This window comes from Aspergillus sydowii, assembly GCF_001890705.1.
Source record: "Aspergillus sydowii CBS 593.65 unplaced genomic scaffold ASPSYscaffold_5, whole genome shotgun sequence".
Lineage (NCBI taxonomy): Eukaryota > Fungi > Ascomycota > Eurotiomycetes > Eurotiales > Aspergillaceae > Aspergillus > Aspergillus sydowii.
Genome location: NW_024467863.1, coordinates 1,815,864 through 1,834,192, shown reverse-complemented (window position 1 = coordinate 1,834,192; position 18,329 = coordinate 1,815,864). Strand labels below are relative to the sequence as shown.

Sequence of the window (18,329 nt, the reverse complement as noted above, 5' to 3'; positions counted from 1 at the left end):
GACATGTTCCGAACCAATTGGCTCGTATATCACTTAGTTACTACTTGCTTAGCATCAAATTAATTTTAAAAAAGAATTGACAAGCTTCTGCGCGGCGACCAAACCCGCTGACTCTTGCGACGAGGTGCTTGAGTTTTGACTCATCCGCCACCTCCAACTTCTGCCTTTATAGAATGAACCCGAACAAAAAATAACAAAAAGAAGACAAACAGATCACGAAATACAGAAAACAAAATGCACGCCCATCACCACCCCTACACGGCCCTCCTCACTCATCTAAAAGCCCATCTCCCGCAATCAGGCCCTCTTCTCCGCCGCATCCAGCACCAGGTCACTCACCCCTCGCCCACAGCTCAAGTCCTCGCTTCGTTCTCCCCAGACTCAGAGCCAGAGACTGGGACTGGAACCGAGTCTCCGTGGCTCGCAGCATACGCAGACGTCCATAGAGGCCTGGACACCCAGGTCTGGGTTTTCTCGACCCTCGAAACGAAGGCCATTTCCAATCCCAAGTCCAAGTCCAAGTCCGCATCCGACTCCGCGTCAGCACCAACGCCGGAGGCAACTCACCATGACATTAACGGCGCAATCTCCACTCAAGAAAAAGAAACAACAAAATCCCAACTACTGTCTTTATTCACGCACGTCCGCACCAAGCTCGTCCCGCCCTACATCGCCTGGTTGTCCTCCCAACCACCCGCTCCAGTCCCAGATCCAAAGAAAGCAAGGGACGAAGGCGTGAAGAAGATCCCACCGCACCCCAAGACGTCCGTCTTGCTAGGCTCAGTGCACAAGACCGTTGTCGAACTGATCTGCGAACTCGCAAGTGAGACACTGCCAACGAAGCCTAGTTCAGGTCCAGGCACAGGCACAACAGGCACAGGGCCAAGTGAAATTCAAAGTTCAAGACCAGGGGTGCGTATCCACCGCGGCCAAAACGTCTTCTACGCCAAATATTGTTTCCCGTCTTCGTCATTCAATGATGATGATGATGATGATGATGATGTCAACAGCAAAGGTCCAGAAAAGGGGAGCTTACTTGGAAAGGGGTCTGGGTACACGTTCACCGACTCCACTGGCGTCTCAGGGATCCAGGAGAAACACCTTGACCTGGTGAAGAACCGCACTAATATCCCGCGCTCGAAGCAGGCGTTGATGGCTATGGGTGGCGTGGCGTTGTATTACCGGCCTGGTGGTGATGGTGATGGCTCACCTGCATCCTCCCGACCCGTTTCTACGGCTCCTGGCACAGGCGCAGGTGCAGGTACAGGCGTTGGTGTAGATGGGGAAGAGGAAGGGGAGATGCCGATTGGATGGGCATTCCTGGGGTTCGACGGGAGTCTTTGCACGTTGCATGTTGAGCCGGAGCATCGCGGCAAGGGTCTGGGAGGGGTTGTTGGGAAGGAGGTTATGAAGAGAGGGGTTGACGTTTTTGAACCTTCTGCGCATAATAATCACGATGGTCCCGGCGAAGAGTGGTTCTTCGCGGATGTTTCCGTGGATAATGTCGCCAGCCGACGGGTGATGGAGAAGATGGGAGGTGAGGTTGGTTGGTATGTTGCGTGGATGGTTGTTGAGGCGGATATCTGATGCTTTTTGAGGATAATACGTACAATCCAGTTGGCTTGTATGTATGTAAGAATTATTATATTATTCTATAGATGGTCTATATCTACTATGCTGTATGTATCAAGTCTAAGTAGGGTGTTTGTAGATGCTGGATATATCCAAGTCGGAAATGCAAATGCTCTAATAAACTGCGACAGGCCAGCCGTCCACGTATTCCAGCCGGTTCCATCCAAGTCTTGCTTGGCCGAATTCGTAGCTGATGGAAGAATTGACTAGACACGCCATTAGCCGGACCATTGAGATGGAAAGGATAGGGCGGGCACTCACGGTAATGGTAGTAGAGGATATCACCTGTCAGGTCGCTCATAATGCCTTGACCCCCAGGAGCGAAGACATCACCGTTTGAGCCGTAAACCGTCTCGCCGCCACCATCAACAAGATCATTACCCTCTTTATCCACGAACGGGCCGCGCACGTTGTCGGATCGTCCAACTCGAATGCGGTATCTGTGTCTGTTAGCTACAAGCTTCAACCAAACAAAAGACAATCAAGCATGGAGAAACGCACTCTTGCCCGTTCGTCCGCATTTTCGGATTCTTGAACTCGCAACACCTTCCCCAACTATACCATAGATAATAGTACGGCGCATGGTAAGCCAGAAAGGCGCCCTCGATGGGATGACCTCCGGATGGATCGCCACAAATAGGACTCGCTGTCTTCCTCGCACGCCACACTTTGCCAGGCTCCGCAGCAAGATGGGCCGAACTAAGACTTCTGGTCTCGTGGCCTTCTACAGAGACCAAGTCCTCATCAAGCTTAACCTGCCAAATGCCAGTCCAGAAGCTGCCGAATATCAAATAAACGGACCCGTCAAAGTCCACAAACACATTGGCGTCGATCGCGTTCGATTGGTCCATTGGAGAGGTATCCGACCCATCGCCAGTGCCTGACTGTAGAATAAGCCCGTGGTCGGTCCAATTCCCCGGGCCGGGGGAGTCAGACGAGGCTACCCCGATAGCACTATCACGGCAGCCCGAGTTGCTGACGGCGTAGTAGCAGTAGAACTTGTCACCGATTTGAATGGTGTTGGGCGCCCAGGGGGACTTGTTGTCGCCTTTCCGGATAACGCTGTTTCCACCGAGGACACTGCCGGTCTGCGTCCAGGGCCCGTCAAGGCTGGATGACTGGTGGATGGCGATACCGGGGGCAACGCTGTAAGAGTAGAAGGTATCCTCTACCTGGACGATACTCGGATCATGGATAAGAAAGTCCGTCCCATGGGCACGAGCATACCCATCGGTATGGGGAGGACCATCCTCGCGAAAGACGGTATCGTTGGCACCTCTATACAAAGAAGGCCTGATACGGGCCGAGTAGGCCAGTGAGACGAGAAGGAGAACAGCCAGGAGAATAGCCATCTTGAGAAAGCGACGACGGGACAAAGTCAAGCGGCGGATCGCTAGGGAGGATAGCCTGGACCTGGACGAGGAAGAGTCTCTGCTTCTGCTTCTGCTGCTTCTTCGTCGACTGCCCTTGCCCCCAGGACGCGGAACAGGCCATGGTAATAACTTGGCCGACTCCGCGTCCCGGAGACGACTGTAGTCGTACATCCTGTTCGCATGCGAAGAGAAGACTGTGGAAACAACTCACTGCCTGGGTAGGTAGGGGGCTCTGGGGCCCATTGTTTTCGCACCTCGGACCCAAGGAGCGTCGAATAAGAGTTGCCCGCGAGAGCTCTGCGATGGGGGAGCGGAGAGCTACAGAGCTTCAAAGCATCGTTTGCGAGTGTGCCGAGCTAGGAGAGTGACAACATGATCGACGCGAGAAAGGAGAAGAATGCTTGAGTTTGGCTGATGTGTCGAAAGTGCCGAAAAGGAAGGGCGGCAGATCAGGATTTTCGCCGGATCCGTCAGTTTGTCGATGATGGATCAACACAATGGCCCTGATCGACGGCGAGACGCGGAATCAGAGACACAGGAACAGGCAAGGTGTCGAGAGAGGGGTGGCAAGTGCAGATGAAGAAAAAGGCAGCAGACAGGCAGTCAGTCTAGGGATGGCGTCTGGCAGGTTGGCGATGGTGTGTTGTCGATCCAGTCACGGCCGGCGAAGCCAACACCGAGATCCACCCTGTCGCATGCAAATTGCCTGTCCATGGCGCCCAGATACAACTAGAAGTTCAGTTTATATCATTGAACAGTGCGCCCTCAATAGTTAACTTATTGTTCTTACGCAGCCGGACCGTGGTTCGGCCCCGAGTCCTGAAAAATTGGCCCTGAACCGATCGACGGCCAGTTCTCGGCAGCTTCCAATCGCCTACGGAGTTACTATACAGGGCATTGATATCACATCGGCTATTTATGGGTGTTTGCATAACATCATGAGCATTTCAGGCTCCCCGCAGATGAGGATTGTCCGTGGTCTAGAGCAAATAACCCTCGAGGGGACATGGAAAATTGATGGGCAACGGAGTATTTCAAATAACAGATCGTCCACCAACGCCGTCATCAGGTACAACAAACACCCGAAAACATCGTCGGACAAATGCCGGATGCACGTTACCGGACCTCGATTTTGTCCACCTCGTCTTTCGCCTCAGTCCACGTCTCGAGGTTCTTGCGAGCCCAATCGAGATGGCAGCGTGCGTAGGCAACCTGCCCTTGTGTCAGTTGGGGGAAACACCTCCTGGGGGATCTACACATACCATGTACCGGCGGAGGTCTCCTTCCTTATCCTTTTGGAATCGCTTCAGGTCGTGCAAGACCCCTGCACTAGCGTCCTTGACGTCTTTCTCTGACACTCCCAACGCTTGCTCCAGCTGTAGCTCGAATTAGTTTTAAACTCTAAAAGAGCTCGGACGTTCCAAAGTAAGCATACCTGGACCAAGCTTTCTTTAGTTTTCCCAATTTGGTCCCGCCGTGTCCGCTCGGGATCGACGTCCACGAATCCATGGACCGCATGACTGATGCGACCGAAGATCTTGTTAGCAACAAAATTCCCACTCGACGTCTTGCGATGTGCCTGGGGTGACGTCGGTCCAGAATCCGGGTACCGCTGCGCCGTCGCAGACGGATGCTCGGCATGCGTTGGCGGAAAATCAGAGTCAATAGAGGCTGTGTCCTCTCCGCTGGGCCGCGACTCCCCCTCGGTACCTCCCTGACTGCTAGTTGCCGAAGACGTCGATAGGGATCGCTGAGGTTTTGTTGGTGCCTGTGGTGGGTTTCGGTTAAGGTACTGCTCAATACGTTTTGCTTCCTGCTCGCTCCTTTCCAGAGACTCCAGTAGAGTCCTCTTCTTGGCCAGCTCATCCCTTGTCATATCTTCCTGCACTCTCTTGAGCACTCGGTATTGTAAAACATTACGGACCACACTCGCAAACTGGGCGCTCTCTCTCATTGGCTCCGCAAAGTTCGCGCTGAGCGCAAGCGACAGCTCTTCTGTCTCAATGTAGGAAGTGTCCGCTGCTTGTCCAACTCGTTCGATAGCCGTTGCCACGGTCGGAGATTGTTCAGAAAGAGAGAATCCGTTGTATCGAGCACCCAGCTCCATCAAATCTGCGGACAGGCCGGACAGGTGGGCAAGTGTGCGGCGATTCACTTTTTCCATGTTGCCCTGGAGGAGGAGTTCTAACTCTCGGGTAGAAGCTTCAAAATTGATAAAGTATGGATCCAGTTCCTTTTCGCTTAGCTTTCGCGATTCAGGGGGGAAACGGCCTAGAATATCCGGGCCTGGGGTTTCTGCGATTGGTGATGTAGCAGTCCCGGGCGTGTTCTTCAGCTTCGCAGACGCAGATGGGATTGGTAGCCAAGCGTGCGCAACCGTTGGGTTTGCAGGGTCAAGAGGAGGTGCCTTGAGGTTATTTTTGGGCACCGAGGAGACAGGGTGAGTATTCAAGACCTCACTCTAGACACGAGTTAGTGTGCTTTTCTTTTCTTTTCTTTTCGGGTATATGACTCTTCCTCTGAAAACATACCCAGCTAACATTAGGATCCAGAAACCTCCACCAAACGCCATCTTCGCGGACTTCTTTCATTCTCCGACATCGGTTCAAAAAGACCGCCAACATTCGTTTCCGGAGGTCAATTATCGTAGCATCTTCTTTAGCTTTGGTTGGTTTCGCAGCGTAGTCGGCTATAGTATGTTTGTCCGGGATTGGAGGAACGATTAGAGTTGGGTGGAGGCTTACGAGCGTAGCTCGCAACGAAGAGAATTCCGAGTACCGTCGCCGAACTTCCAAATCCTGATCCACCATTTAGCAAAACGAAATGCGATAGCCTCGGGTGCAGGTATAACATACACCAGTCCGTATTGTGTACACAATGAAGCTTCCACCGCCCTCGTGGTTCTTCCCGGCGTCGGTGATAAGAATAGGCATCTCCGGATTCTCGTAGAGTAGCTGCTCTATGCGGCTATCGAATACACTCTTGCGAGAGTAACCAACACCACTCTGCTGCGCAGCATAATCTCCATCGTCGTCATCACTCTGTTCTGGATTTTGAGAGAAGTCTGAAATGTCGGGATTGGAGGAGTGGCTGGAGGGCGGAGGGGGGTAGTCGGCATTGTACAGAGCTGGAAGTGTTAACAGGACACGCTATTCACCGGGTATATATTCTTACGAGATTCGAGGGTGGTAGAATGCAGCGATTCAGATAGCCGGGCTTCGCTATCGAATGCGCCGTACGGGTTGTTATCTTCGTCGTTCCACATGGCTGAAAGGCGGAGGCTGGTCAGGCAGCCTTGATTAGGAACGCGGGGTGGCAGATGTTCGCATGCAACACAGGGACGTAGACTTGGGTGGTAGATATAAAAAAAGAAAATAGTCTATTTCAATTCAGGACACAGCAGAAAAACCGCCAGCCCGTTGTTGAGAACAGAGAAGGGGAGGTTGCATGAAGCTCAATCGGCAAGAGCATCGTCACTCGTCACTCGTCACTGGCGCCGTCAGCCTCACCGCCCGCCGCCTCGCGGGGAACGGCTCCACCCTCTACCACTACCAGGCATCCCTTTCACCACATGCTATCATCATTTTTTACATCGACTGGTCGGCTCGGGGCTGGCTGCGGAGCTGGCGGCGGTGCGGTTTTCTTTGTAGCCATCGCATCAGAGTCTTCCAGACTCCACCCTCCCTTCTGCTGTCCACTATTGTTATTGCCGCCCTTTGTTTGATTGTTGTCCTCAGCGTTATTCCATTCACCACCTCCAGCAGACTCATTATTGGAGTCATTGTTCCCAGCCTGGTCGTAGCCTGATGTATCCTGCGGATTGTTTGTGTTGTTGTACTGATCCCATTCGTCGGCGCTATTACTTTGGTTCTCCCACTCCTGCTGGCTCTGATCCTGCTCCTGAGGGCGCTGCTCAGTGGTATTCCTAGCATTACTGCTCTCCCGCTTCTTCTGGGGAGGCCTCGTAGACCCAGACCTCGAAACCGGGGGCGCCTTTTTCCCTGAAGATTTAGTGGATCGCGCATCGCTATCCTGTCTCTGCCTCTGCTGTTGGCCCTTCTTCCCTTTCTTACTCTGATTATGATTCTGGTCGCGATCCACCGCTGTCCTCCTATCGTAACCGGGAGACACATTGCGCCGTCTTGAACGAGCACGAGTTCGGCCACGACTCTGGCCACGACTCGCCTGTTTTGCACGTACAACCGCCGCAGAAGCTGCGTGTAGCTGCTGCATCCGTCGTTTCTGGGACTCGACGCGGACTATCGTCATCTCTTGTCTCAGCTTCGCTCGGAGGTAGTAGACGTAGGTTCCGCCTATGGCCATCGCGGCGAGGACGACGATAATGACGATTGCGATTATGGTGTTGTCGTTCATCTCGGAGAGCTCGAAAAGTAGGGGACGATTCGGTGTAACGGTAGAGTGGATAGCTTCAGTGGATATGATGATTGAGAGTTGCAATGCGGTTCTACCTCTCACTTGGGTTTGCTTGGTAAGTTGCGCCTTGAGTGTGCTGGAGACAAAAATGGGGCTGTTAGAGAGGCATCGCGGCAAGGACAAACGTTACAGGCATGGAGTTCATGCTGCTCTCTGAGATGGTCGGGAATAATGGATCAAGTAGCTGGTTGTGTTAGTAGGTGAGCGTGACAGTCAATTCCCGCGGTGAATGATGATGTTGACGCTGCTCTAAATACTTGACTACTCATGGTATTTACACAGGCAAGCAATATACATGCAAGCCCACCTCAGCCCGGCTCTATGTGTATGTATAACTTTTATCTATACTCAATCTATGAACGCCCCAAAGCAACCTCAATCCTTGACAAAAGATCAGCATGAAGCAAACCAGTCTTCCCGCGCTCCAACAACGTTTCCAGCTTCTCTTTAATGACAGAATGGGAGTCACCCAAAAGACCAAGAGCGCTGAACTCCTTCGAAGTCAATAAGCCCGCAAGACTAACAACGCGCACTCCAAGGGTATACGACTCTGGCTTCGCGGTCCAACCTATTAATCCATCCTCCCCATCAGGGCCCGCAAGGGTATCCGCAAAACTCATTAATCCTTCAGAAACCCAGTCAAAGACTTCTCTCAGTAGTTGTTCATCATACGCTGCTTTGGTTAATCGAGTCATTACACTCGACCACAAATCTATCTCGCGGATTTCTTCGATGAACAGGTTTTGCTTCTCCTCCTCAAAGAGAACAGTGCTCTCCTTCCTAAGCTCGGAGATGATCTTGGAAACTGACATGGGGCTCGCTTTGTTGCTGGAGTCGCCGATCCGTGGCTCCAGACCTAAAATATACCGGATAGCTCTGGTATAAAGAAGCTGCGAATTCGCGTAGTTATCTGTGATAAATTTGGCGAAGAGTTCGCTTGCATTCAGTGGCGACAATGTGACTGCCTTCTGGGGGGAGACTGAAGAGTATGAGAGGACCCATGAGGCGGTCGAAGCAGCGATGTCACGCAGCTCCTCGTCGTCGTCATTCAGTAGATCATACAGACTTAGATATATGTCTAAAAACACTTTATCTGTTCGGGGCGGCGTTCCCAGCGGGCGATATGCCCGAGCGAACGCAGCAATGGATGTCGCTGCAGCATAACGAGTGGAAAATTCCTAGATCCCAGCATTAAAATATTTCCGAATTTCAAATTCCAACGTGTGCACATACCGTTTCTTCAGCCAATGCGAACCGCAGCCGTGTAGCCCACTCCTGGATCTCTGTCCCCGAGAGCTGTTGTCCCGGAGTAACGGATTTCGACCCGACGAGGCACCCTTCCAATTGTAAGTCTGCGTCTGCTCTGTCTCTATTGAACCCTTTCTCGGTTGAGCCAATCTTGACCTGCCCAGCTATATCTCCCCAAGGTAATGCAGACGTCTGAAGTGCTGCGTGCTCTGATTCAAGCGCGACCTGGACGTAGGATGCAAGGTTCGAGATAGCAGGTGCCTTGACTTCCAAGGGGACATTTTCACGGATAAGGGAAGTGTAGAGCTTGACTAATGGCTCGGTATATCCATCACTGGCACTCAGTAGCTCGTGGAGGTTTTCGAGTATCCATTGGCAGGCATTCGGATCGAATGTTGCGACTTTCTGCACGAATGGCTCCAGGTTCTTGGTATCACCCTTCGTAAGTGCCTTCAAAACCGTAATCCAAGCGAGCTCCCTGCGAAGAAGGGAAAAGGCCCGGGTTGTGCTTAGGGTAGTAAACGACGGGTTGCTCGAATCAAACACAAAATCTACGGTTTCGGGAATATCATAAGTGTCGAAAACAAAGTCCAGAAGGTCGGTCATTTTCCCTGTTTATAAATTAGTCAATATGCCATATCACTGGAAACTTTTATAACGTACCTTCGGCACCAGTCTCAAAGCTCCTTCCAACGGCGTCACTTAGCATCTCTAACAAAGTCGTTTGCACGAATGGCGATTTAGAGACAGGATATGATGCCGCAAAGATGGACTTTACAGTTGACTTGACGTCACCAATGCGCTCTAAGGCAAGTTAGCAAACAGCCACATAAACATGGACGGTGGGGGCGGACCATTCCAAAAGGCTGAGGGTGCGAACGCAAAACGACGAAGCGAATATCTGATGCACAGAGACTCGCCATGGAGATAATTCTGGGTTTCAGCGTCGCGTGCTTTAAGAAGCACCTGGATCTCATCTAATATATTTGAACGCTCCAGCAGCGAAGTATAAACTCGGGCTGCGTGCTCACGGATACCCCAAACAGGACTTTTCAGATGCTCCCGGATCATTGCAAGTAGCATGGGATCATCTGTATCCGTAGGGTTTGGGATTTTTTCAGCAATCAGTTCCAAAGCTGGGAATACTCTCTCGGTCATCATAGTGCTATCAACTTGTTCTCCCTCGCTTTCTTTCTGCGGTGAGGCCAGTAAGTTTGATAATAGCTGCACAAGGCCAGGGTATTTCTGGAATGAGATCCTCGATCCAGGTTCTGATCCGGATTTGCCCCCAAACCCTTGGAAATCATTACGGCACATGCGGTTCATCAAGGCACGGAAAAGCATCAGGCCAGCGTTACGAAGTGCCCAGCTATATCGGTTAGAATATACCCAGGCAAAGGGCCGGTTGGAATTACTTACATTGGTGATCCCATGCGCTCCGCCGAGAGGTTCAGTGCAGGCATGAGGAAGCCTTCCGTATGGGGTCCAAGTCTAGCGTTAGTGATTACTTCTCGAAGACAATTCATCGCGTGAACTTGAGGCAATTCCACAGTTTGATTCTCCGCTCCAAGCTGAGCAGGTAGGTGAGCGACGTCTTGAAGCTCTTGAAGGACTTGTTGAAACAATGGACCGCCTGGGTTTGAAAGCAGGATTCCCCCAACTAGAGCTGGTAAGCCAGCTGAGCGGCGGGTGAGCTTTGAAGCTTTCTCGAAAATAATTTTCTTTGCTTCCTGTATGGAATAAGTTATAACAAACCCCTTTTTAGGAGCTAATGTACAGCTGACGCACCTGATACCAGAGTTCTGGGAGCCCAGCAATTTCGGGGTTACTTGACTGACCGCACCGCTGACAGCAAGTCGAGAAGGTTTGAGCCACTGTAGAGAAAGCGCCTCGGTGACGGAGTTCTGCAAGTTGCGTGAAACTGCTTCTCCCAATTTTCTCGTAATCGCTTCTTGTTAAGCCAGCTTCGCCTTCTGGTCCATAGGTCTGATTAGACAGTGTTGCATGCACAAGCAGACTGTATTTGTTAGTACCGGCCATGAGCATGGATATGAAGGGATAATCTACCTAGACTCTCGTAGTGCACGCCACGAGTAAGAGAGGATGTCCTTGGGCCCAACTTTGAGGTCCTCAATTGGCTCAGCGGCGTGTCCTTCAGGGGAGTCAATGCATAGCTGAGGCTTCACTTCTTCCCATATTCTATCGCAAATCGACGAGATCCTTGTATGAATTGTTTTCCAGTTCTGAGGACTATCAGCTCCTTCACAGGAGACCAATGAATAGAATTTCGGGGACGAGATAATGTATCTAGAACGTCGGTTAGGCACTCATTTGTCTGGAACGGACACAACATACCGTAACGCGCAAAGGTAGCCGTGAAGTGGCGCATCGCGAAGGGAGGAGTTGAAGAGGCCCTCCGCAGAGGATAATTTGTCCTCAAGTTTCTTTAAAATTAATTCAACGACCCCCAGCCTAGTGTTCCACCAGTCAATCCCCTTCGGGGTCTTCGCATCCGCTGTATAAAAAATCAACTGATATAGCCGGGCAACGGTGTCGGCATGGTCAGCGCGACTAGTGTTGCTTGCCAACATTTCTGCCTTGGCCACAGCGATTATCAGTTCAGGCTTGTCCCTGTTAGGTCCAGCGCTATGAAGAAGTACTGGTCTTGGAAATAGCTTCAAGAGGTTAAGAGCCATCCCTCGTACCTCGTCGTACGGGTCCATCAAAAGGTCAACCAACAATCGTTGAAGCACCGGTCCGAAAATCTCCAAATGGAATCTCCACCTGTTTTGGCGGTGTTCAGGTTTGCTTGACATGGTGCCAATGTACCGTTCATCGAGGCCAGATTCGGCAAGAAGGTATACGGTCTTCAGAGCCATGATATGCCGATGATAAGAAGCCGTGGTTCGTAGGTCCGCCGCCAAAAAGTTTAGATAGTTTTCCAAACATGATCGCGTTTCAACATCATCTCTGATGAACACAATCGGCTGTTTCTTGCTTAATGTGGTACGAGGCTCAACCGGATTCTCTATATCTGCAAGAATACCACCCTTCAGGCGTACAATTAACCCACGGACCATGCTCAGAATCTCTCCCCTTGTGCAGGGGTCAGACTCTGCGTGGAGAGATGGCAAACTCTTTATAATAACCCTAATGGCAGCAGAGGAGAGCGGTTTCGTAGTTGATGGCGCCGTGATCAGCAATGACAGGGCTGCCATCTTGATATTGAAATCATGATGGAAAAGAAAATGGCCAATGAATTCGCTTTTTAAGACCAGCGGCGGCTCTTCCTGTGTTTGAAATTTCGTGAAGTAATCTGAAAAAGAAAAAATGTCAGTCAAAGATCTGCAGAGCCACCCAGTTCGTTTGCACTCACGGTCATCGTGGACTAGACCGGCCTTCTTCCCTATCTGTAAACATTCGAACAGAAGAGTAAGTTCATTCAACGAGCAGCTGCTCATGTCTCCAGAAAGGAGATTGTTCAACGGCAACGTTTCTAAAAAGCACCGGAAGCCGTTTGCGCCGAGCCCAAATAAGCGCAAAAGTATATAGTTAGATAGCTTCTCTAGAATCCCAAGATTTTGCAGTAGAAAATATTTGATTGGCTTGACCCAGGTTAAAGCAAGACGTTCTTTACCTTCACCCAATGGGGCAGAATCAAGTTTCTGTTCCAGCTTGCGAAAGAACATAGCCATTACTTCTCCGGAAGATGCTGCGAGGTCAAAGGCCCTTGAGCGGTTCAAAAAGCCTAGAATGAGGATCTGAACCGCAGTTTCGCCGGACTGGATGTCTGAGACTTCTTTCTCGGAGGATCTTTCCAGGAATCGAGAGATGTCTATTGCGGATATCCGGCATTCTTCCCGAAGCACAGATGGCCAGTGTTCTGGATTGCGTAGAAGCCAAGAGTCTATCAGGGTAATTAACTCTATTGATGAGATGGCATTCTTGCGCAATAATGCCTCTAAGGCGTTGATGGAGGCTTTGATTCGAGACCGAGGTTCGCCAAGTATAATAGCAGGAAGAACAGCGTCCACGAGAGCCCTCTTGATCGCGTCACATCCAGGCTCATTAGTAGACTTGGCTATGATCGTTGCGAGTGACTCGAGGACCTGTTTCATAGGCCTAGGCTTTACGTCTTTGAATCGAGCCAAGAAACTGTCAAAGATCGGGACTAAAGTCTGCTGGGACCGAGCTAGAAGTCGAGTCCCCTCAAATTGTGATACAAAGGCCGCGTCGAGAAATGCGCTCAATGCATTGCATGCAGCTGTGGTATGAGCATGAGAAATGACTGCTGAGCTATATGTCTGCAATAGCGAATTGAAAACCCTCGTTGCTTTTCTGCAGATAGCGTCAGAAATATGTATGCAGCAAGAGCGGCCAGATAGCGGGCAATACGAGGACGTAGTCTTACTCAATATCGTCGCATGTAAGGGTGAATTTCACCAGAGGGCCCTTGGCGATTTTGTCGAGGGTGGCTTCGGGCAGTATTTGTATATTTTGAGAGATCTGCTCCATGTCTATAGGCCCGGCGATGGCCTCGGCGCTGCACTCAGGTTTGTTTTCCATGACTGTTGCCATCCAGCATGTCCGTATGAACGAGCCGGTCGATAGCGACCAATTTCACCGAACAAGTTGCTTCCTGCAGCCCAATCCCCGCCATCTCTGGATCGTATCTCTTTTTGCCGCTTGTGGATTTTCCAGGCGGGTCCACAGAAAGGGTTTAGCGTCGGCTCATTATTTCTCCGACCACCGGGCGACCGGCTGATCACGGGGCTGAAGTTTTTATTCCCGATTCCTCAGAATTCGAATCCAAGCGAACTCGGAGGCGACGACCAAGAGCATCAGTGCCCGGCAGCAGCTTGCATCAGCCACTTTCATCTCCTTTTCTCGTTCTTCTCTTCGAACTTGTATTCTTTTACCCACTTAATTCAGTTCTTTTTCTTCTCTCAAAATGTCTATCTGGGATTCGTTCAGCGGCCGCAAACAGGCCAAGGATAACTTCGACGCGCCGGATGCCACCTCATTCCTCTCCGAGGTTTCCATTCCCGACCCCTCTAGCCTTCATCCTTTAGCTGGCTTGAACGAAGACACCCTCGACTACATCACACTTGAAGACTCCGCCCTTGATCAGCTCCCCGGCTCACAATCCGTTTTACCGTCGCGAGGATGGTCGGATGACCTTTGCTACGGAACCGGAACGACCTACATCGCCGCGCTGGGACTTGGAGGAGCATGGGGATTGGCCGAAGGATTGAGAAAAACACCAGTAACGGCGCCCCCCAAGATTCGCCTGAACGGAGTATTGAACTCGATTACTCGGAGAGGTCCTTTCCTTGGAAACTCCGCGGGCGTGGTGGCTATGGTCTACAACGGTCTGAATTCATTTGTTGGTTATGCCCGAGGGAAGCATGATGCTGCCAACAGCATTACTGCCGGCGCTATCAGTGGCATGGTGTTCAAGAGTACCCGGGGACTCAAGCCTATGATGATCTCGGGTGGCATTGTCGCCGGTATTGCGGGAACATGGAGCGTAAGTGGAATTGAGTTCGTGTTTTGCAATGTTCAATGGCTAACGATATTATAGGTGGTGAAGAAGGCTGTTGTCTGAACGCGTCCATGTCCGACTGTATTCTGACGTCCCCCTTTACTCGTTTGCGGCATTTCGGTCGAGCGGGGAGGTGTTTTAATTTATATTTTCATATACTGTGTATTAGAACGACTGCCTTGCCTTTTCACAACTCTCTTCACTCTGGCGCTTCGCATTCGTCTTAAAGCATTGTCCATGGTTTTGGGAACGGGCATGGTAATCGGTTTTGTTAAATTTTTTCTGTACATATACCAGACTCCTGTGTTTGTGTTCTTGCTGGCGAAAACTGTTGCAGGTTTCAGTCCGTCTTACCAAGCGCCTTTAATGTTGTCAGGAGCATCGAATGAAAACTCTCTAAAGTCATCTGAACCTGTCATGTCTGCCAGCGATATAAAAACCGGGGGGGCCTTTAAGAGCCGCACAGCTGGCCCAATTTAATTGGCTGGTTGCCTTTTTTAGGAATCAACACCGTGGGCCATGGTCGATGGATCTGAAACAAAGGCGTCGTAGCCTCGTAGGGCGATTTCAGTATCCGTAGATAGTATAGGATTTCGGGCTGGTAAGAGATGTTGCCAGCTCCTGCAAACGTAGACGCGTCCGGCTACGTAGATCCCGGCCCTTTTCTTAAACAGGATCAAATTCTCGTGTTGAATTACTTCCACAGGCAGAGAGCCATTAGAATGTGCCTGAAGCGGCTATAAAAATACTGTTTACTAGTAGCGTCGCGCATAGTGTAGATCGATTACACCCGCCGGTACGAGGTATGTTACAGCCTGCGGTAATCTCCTAATCTTCCAGCGATTAGCTTTTTTAAGTTTTTTGCAGCCGATAGATCACAAAACTTGCAGTACCCCAACGAAGCGAAATGAGTATCTTGCAGTTGCCGCCGGTGAGATTAAGATCTCCAGGACTACGTAGACAACATCTGTCGCGGGTGGTCACGGGAATCTTCCGCTGAGCACGATGCTGGCGCGGATTGGCAGGGCGCCTGGCCCGAACAGGAAATTGACCTGCCGGAAGTGGCGATTTATTCAGGGCCTTTCCTTGATGCGGGGACCACTAAGCCCAAAGGAGCGACAAAAAAGCCCGGAACAGCCCGCAGTTTACGTCGACAGGACGAAAGAGGGCAATTAAGGAATCAGCTGACCCCGCTGAACGAGCCAAATTTTCCTGCTTTGAGCCTTCAACAACAAGCGCCAAACGCAAGCATGCAGAAGCTCGATTTAAACTACGCCGCCGGTGCTATTAATATACTGGCGTAATATTACCGGGGTCTGCGCGCAGATTACGTCGCTGCCAGACTTGATTTGATTTGGGCTTAATCTCTCTCATATTACTAGGCCCTGACCAGCCCCCCAACCGCCAGCGCTTCCAACTTCCTTCCTGCTTTGCTTGCCAGTGCTTCTGTTGGCTTCAAACCCGGTTGCTTTGCATCCTTTACTGAGTTTGAAACTTGCTGATGTGCTGAACGGACGCTATCGCTGTTTCGCTCACCTTCCCTTTATCTTGAGGCCTTAACCTCAGTGCCACCCTCGGGGCTTTGTCCGAGGTGCTCTGTGAAGATTCGCCGGTCTCACCCGCACGCTTTCGCAAGTATGGCTCTGGCTTCGTTAAATGTCGTTTAACGGCGAAAAGGGTCATCTAATGTCAATGTAGCGTTCTAGGCTTTATACTCGTTCGATGGTTTACCCGGAATCACCTCCACCGACCGATAGGTCAGGGTCCGTCGTCCACCACACCGAGTTACACGGGTCTAGCGCCATAACGGTCTCGAGTGATAATGAACTTCATTCAACGTCTTCAATGAATACAGGCCGTGACGGCCCCGATTTTGCGCCTTTATCCCCCGACAATTTATCCCCCGTCTCCATCCAGGATGTGATGTATAAAGAGCACGATGCTGCCGCTCTACCATCTCTGCAGATCCGCACCGATATCTCGAATGCTCATAATTCGAGCCCTCACCGGCTGAGTCCGCATAGAGATGCCGACTTGCTTGTCCACCATAGTACCTCTGCAAGCAGCCTTCCGCATCGTACGCCAAGTCTACGGGCATTGATGGCTGGACCAAGTCATAGTGGGGGTTCCCTATCTCCAGCTTCTCTTTTGTCTTCTCCTCAACTAATAGCCATGGGAGATATTACACCTTTACCGTCGCCGATTGGAGGCGCTTCGCCGTGGAAACTTCCACCGCGTCGTAATTCGCAGTCGTTATCCCGGACTTCTTCGATCGCCTCCAGGACTGGTTCGAGCCTAAGTATGCGACCCAGCGATCCATCGCAGTTGTCTTTGTCCGGAACCTCGGAACCTCGATCTCGCGGCAAAACTTCTGGAACCACGGATAAACCTAGTACTGAGAAAATCTTGGACAAGCCGGCGGTCCCCAAGCATGCGCGCAATCGTAGTTTAAGTGAGTATGTTCCACCAGGTCGAACTGTTGCGGTTAAGCCTCGCCCTGTTGCTGTTTCCGGAACTGGTCTCCCTCAAGGGATTATTTCCTCTTCCAGCACGGACTCAAAATCGAACAACCTTCACCGGGAACAATACTTGGCCATCCATCGAGGTATCGCTGTACCTACGGTTCGCCCGCCTTCTCCTCCACGAAGCAGTGGGTACGGCATTGACGACAACAAACCGGTCCTCATCCAGTCGTCTGGTACACAGGGTGCAGATGAAATCTACTCGGTGCGCTCTATTCGGACGCAGCAGCCGCGACTGTATCGTAAACTCCGACAGCTTGGACACGGGACATTCAGCCAAGTTTCTCTAGCTGTTCGTGTAGAGCTCGAAGGGACTGGCGACTCTGGGCACGGCCATCCCGCAACCCAGAAATTAGTTGCAATCAAAATTATCGACCACGGACCGGCAGGTGGAGCTGACGAGGAGCGATTGGAGGTGTCCCTCAAGCGCGAAGTTGAAATCCTGAAGACCCTGAACCACCCATCACTTGTGCAACTGAAGGCCTTTGGAAGCGATGAAAAGCGCGCTCTCCTCGTCCTTGACTACTGTCCGGGCGGCGACTTGTTCGAAGTCGTTTCGCACAACACTAGGCCCATGTCACCGGGTCTCATCCGGCGTATATTTGCGGAGCTAGTAGCAGCTGTACGCCACTTGCATGAGAACTACGTGGTTCATCGTGATATTAAACTCGAGAGTGGGTTTTCCTGTCTGCTTTGCCATCATGGTGGATACTGACTAGTCAATTACGCAGACGTTCTTGTGAATCTTCCTGCAGAGTCTTTGCAGAAAATCACAGACTGGCGCACTTATGACCGTGCCATAATAACCCTCAGCGACTTGGGTCTCTCTAGACGTATACCTGAACCCCCCGAGAGCCCTCTTCTCCAAACCAGGTGTGGAAGTGAAGACTACGCAGCACCAGAGATTCTTATGGGGCAACCGTACGATGGACGGTCCACCGATGGCTGGGCACTTGGAGTCTTGCTGTACGCTATGATGGAGAGCAGGCTTCCTTTTGATGCATTGCCAGGAACCCGGGGAGACCCCGCTAAACTTCGGGCTCGAACACCACACCGCATTGCTCGGTGTGAATGGTCCTGGTATCGGTATGCTGACAGCGACGGTGAATGGGACCCCGAGAAGGGCAGCCAACTCGAGGGTGCCCGGGCGTGTGTTGAGTCACTTTTGAAGCGGAATACAAAACGCAAAGGCCTTGATCAGATCGCGGCTATGGAGTGGGTAAAGGATGCGATTGATGTTACCGGTGGACTGAAACGAGGCGACAAAGAAGTCCCTTAGAGCTGGTCTCTCGCGTCTTCTTTGCTGTAATATTCTCTTTCCTGTTCTTTCTCGTGTTTTATGCCCTGTGATGCATGGTTACTGTTCGGTGCGAATGCCGAATGCTTGATGAAGCTTGGCTAGATTTGATTTATACCCTTAGAAATGATTACTTATTATACGCCTGAATTATAACCCCGTAAGCTCGCCACCATAAACAAGCAACTATTAGTGGATTCCCTGCAGCAGTGGCCCTTAGTAAGCCCCACCGCTGATTGGCGCCCGGGGAGCCTGGCTCCAACTCCGGCCCCGACCTC

General features: G+C 51.2%; 7 protein-coding genes across 7 annotated transcripts; 3 read left to right on the top strand and 4 right to left on the bottom strand.

Annotated features, from left to right (window-relative positions):
* Positions 1-234: 234 nt before the first annotated feature.
* ASPSYDRAFT_151833 (uncharacterized protein) lies at positions 235-1,587 on the top strand (the record flags this gene model as incomplete). Its single annotated transcript, XM_040842134.1, has 2 exons — positions 235-847; positions 911-1,587. The coding sequence occupies 2 exons, from the start codon at positions 235-237 to the stop codon at positions 1,585-1,587; spliced, it is 1,290 nt and encodes a 429-aa protein (XP_040702888.1).
* A 159-nt stretch (positions 1,588-1,746) lies between these two features.
* Positions 1,747-2,984, bottom strand: ASPSYDRAFT_89800 (arabinan endo-1,5-alpha-L-arabinosidase; the record flags this gene model as incomplete). The annotated part of the gene is made up of 3 exons (XM_040852221.1): positions 1,747-1,838; positions 1,894-2,072; positions 2,134-2,984. 3 exons carry the CDS (start codon positions 2,982-2,984, stop codon positions 1,747-1,749), a joined length of 1,122 nt encoding a protein of 373 aa, XP_040702887.1.
* A 724-nt stretch (positions 2,985-3,708) lies between these two features.
* ASPSYDRAFT_45516 (PX and BAR domain-containing protein) lies at positions 3,709-6,455 on the bottom strand. The gene is made up of 6 exons (XM_040847061.1): positions 6,180-6,455; positions 5,861-6,132; positions 5,537-5,803; positions 4,441-5,466; positions 4,268-4,381; positions 3,709-4,217 (listed from the first exon to the last, which is right to left on the bottom strand). Exons 1-6 carry the CDS (start codon positions 6,268-6,270, stop codon positions 4,122-4,124), a joined length of 1,866 nt encoding a protein of 621 aa, XP_040702886.1. The 5' UTR covers positions 6,271-6,455; the 3' UTR covers positions 3,709-4,121.
* A 114-nt stretch (positions 6,456-6,569) lies between these two features.
* Positions 6,570-7,379, bottom strand: ASPSYDRAFT_89798 (uncharacterized protein; the record flags this gene model as incomplete). The annotated part of the gene is made up of 1 exon (XM_040852220.1): positions 6,570-7,379. One exon carries the CDS (start codon positions 7,377-7,379, stop codon positions 6,570-6,572), a length of 810 nt encoding a protein of 269 aa, XP_040702885.1.
* ASPSYDRAFT_178307 (THADA/TRM732 family protein) lies at positions 7,373-13,353 on the bottom strand. Its single transcript, XM_040843476.1, has 10 exons — positions 13,099-13,353; positions 12,064-13,025; positions 11,043-12,003; positions 10,755-10,994; positions 10,476-10,704; positions 10,107-10,417; positions 9,542-10,056; positions 9,351-9,491; positions 8,673-9,298; positions 7,373-8,617 (listed from the first exon to the last, which is right to left on the bottom strand). Exons 1-10 carry the CDS (start codon positions 13,263-13,265, stop codon positions 7,793-7,795), a joined length of 4,977 nt encoding a protein of 1,658 aa, XP_040702884.1. The 5' UTR covers positions 13,266-13,353; the 3' UTR covers positions 7,373-7,792.
* A 285-nt stretch (positions 13,354-13,638) lies between these two features.
* Positions 13,639-14,295, top strand: ASPSYDRAFT_31698 (protein transporter TIM23; the record flags this gene model as incomplete). Its single annotated transcript, XM_040844896.1, has 2 exons — positions 13,639-14,217; positions 14,272-14,295. The coding sequence occupies 2 exons, from the start codon at positions 13,639-13,641 to the stop codon at positions 14,293-14,295; spliced, it is 603 nt and encodes a 200-aa protein (XP_040702883.1).
* Positions 14,296-15,514: 1,219 nt separating this feature from the next.
* On the top strand, positions 15,515-18,215 carry ASPSYDRAFT_45512 (putative protein kinase). The gene is made up of 3 exons (XM_040847060.1): positions 15,515-15,867; positions 15,931-17,428; positions 17,486-18,215. Exons 2-3 carry the CDS (start codon positions 15,955-15,957, stop codon positions 18,031-18,033), a joined length of 2,022 nt encoding a protein of 673 aa, XP_040702882.1. The 5' UTR covers positions 15,515-15,867; positions 15,931-15,954; the 3' UTR covers positions 18,034-18,215.
* Positions 18,216-18,329: the final 114 nt, after the last annotated feature.

Excerpts from the sequence above, each read along its gene's own strand:
- ASPSYDRAFT_45516 (XM_040847061.1), bottom strand. The coding sequence starts at position 6,270 with ATGTGGAACGACGAAGATAACAACCCGTACGGCGCATTCGATAGCGAA. Across the intron at positions 6,133-6,179 it reads TTCTACCACCCTCGAATCTC|CTCTGTACAATGCCGACTAC; the intron begins GTAAGAATATAT and ends TAACACTTCCAG. Across the intron at positions 4,382-4,440 it reads CTAAAGAAAGCTTGGTCCAG|CTGGAGCAAGCGTTGGGAGT; the intron begins GTATGCTTACTT and ends TTCGAGCTACAG.
- ASPSYDRAFT_178307 (XM_040843476.1), bottom strand. The coding sequence starts at position 13,265 with ATGGCAACAGTCATGGAAAACAAACCTGAGTGCAGCGCCGAGGCCATC. Across the intron at positions 10,418-10,475 it reads TCCCAGAACTCTGGTATCAG|GAAGCAAAGAAAATTATTTT; the intron begins GTGCGTCAGCTG and ends TATTCCATACAG. Across the intron at positions 10,057-10,106 it reads GAGCGCATGGGATCACCAAT|CTGGGCACTTCGTAACGCTG; the intron begins GTAAGTAATTCC and ends TAACCGATATAG.
- ASPSYDRAFT_45512 (XM_040847060.1), top strand. The coding sequence starts at position 15,955 with ATGGTTTACCCGGAATCACCTCCACCGACCGATAGGTCAGGGTCCGTC. Across the intron at positions 17,429-17,485 it reads TCGTGATATTAAACTCGAGA|ACGTTCTTGTGAATCTTCCT; the intron begins GTGGGTTTTCCT and ends TCAATTACGCAG.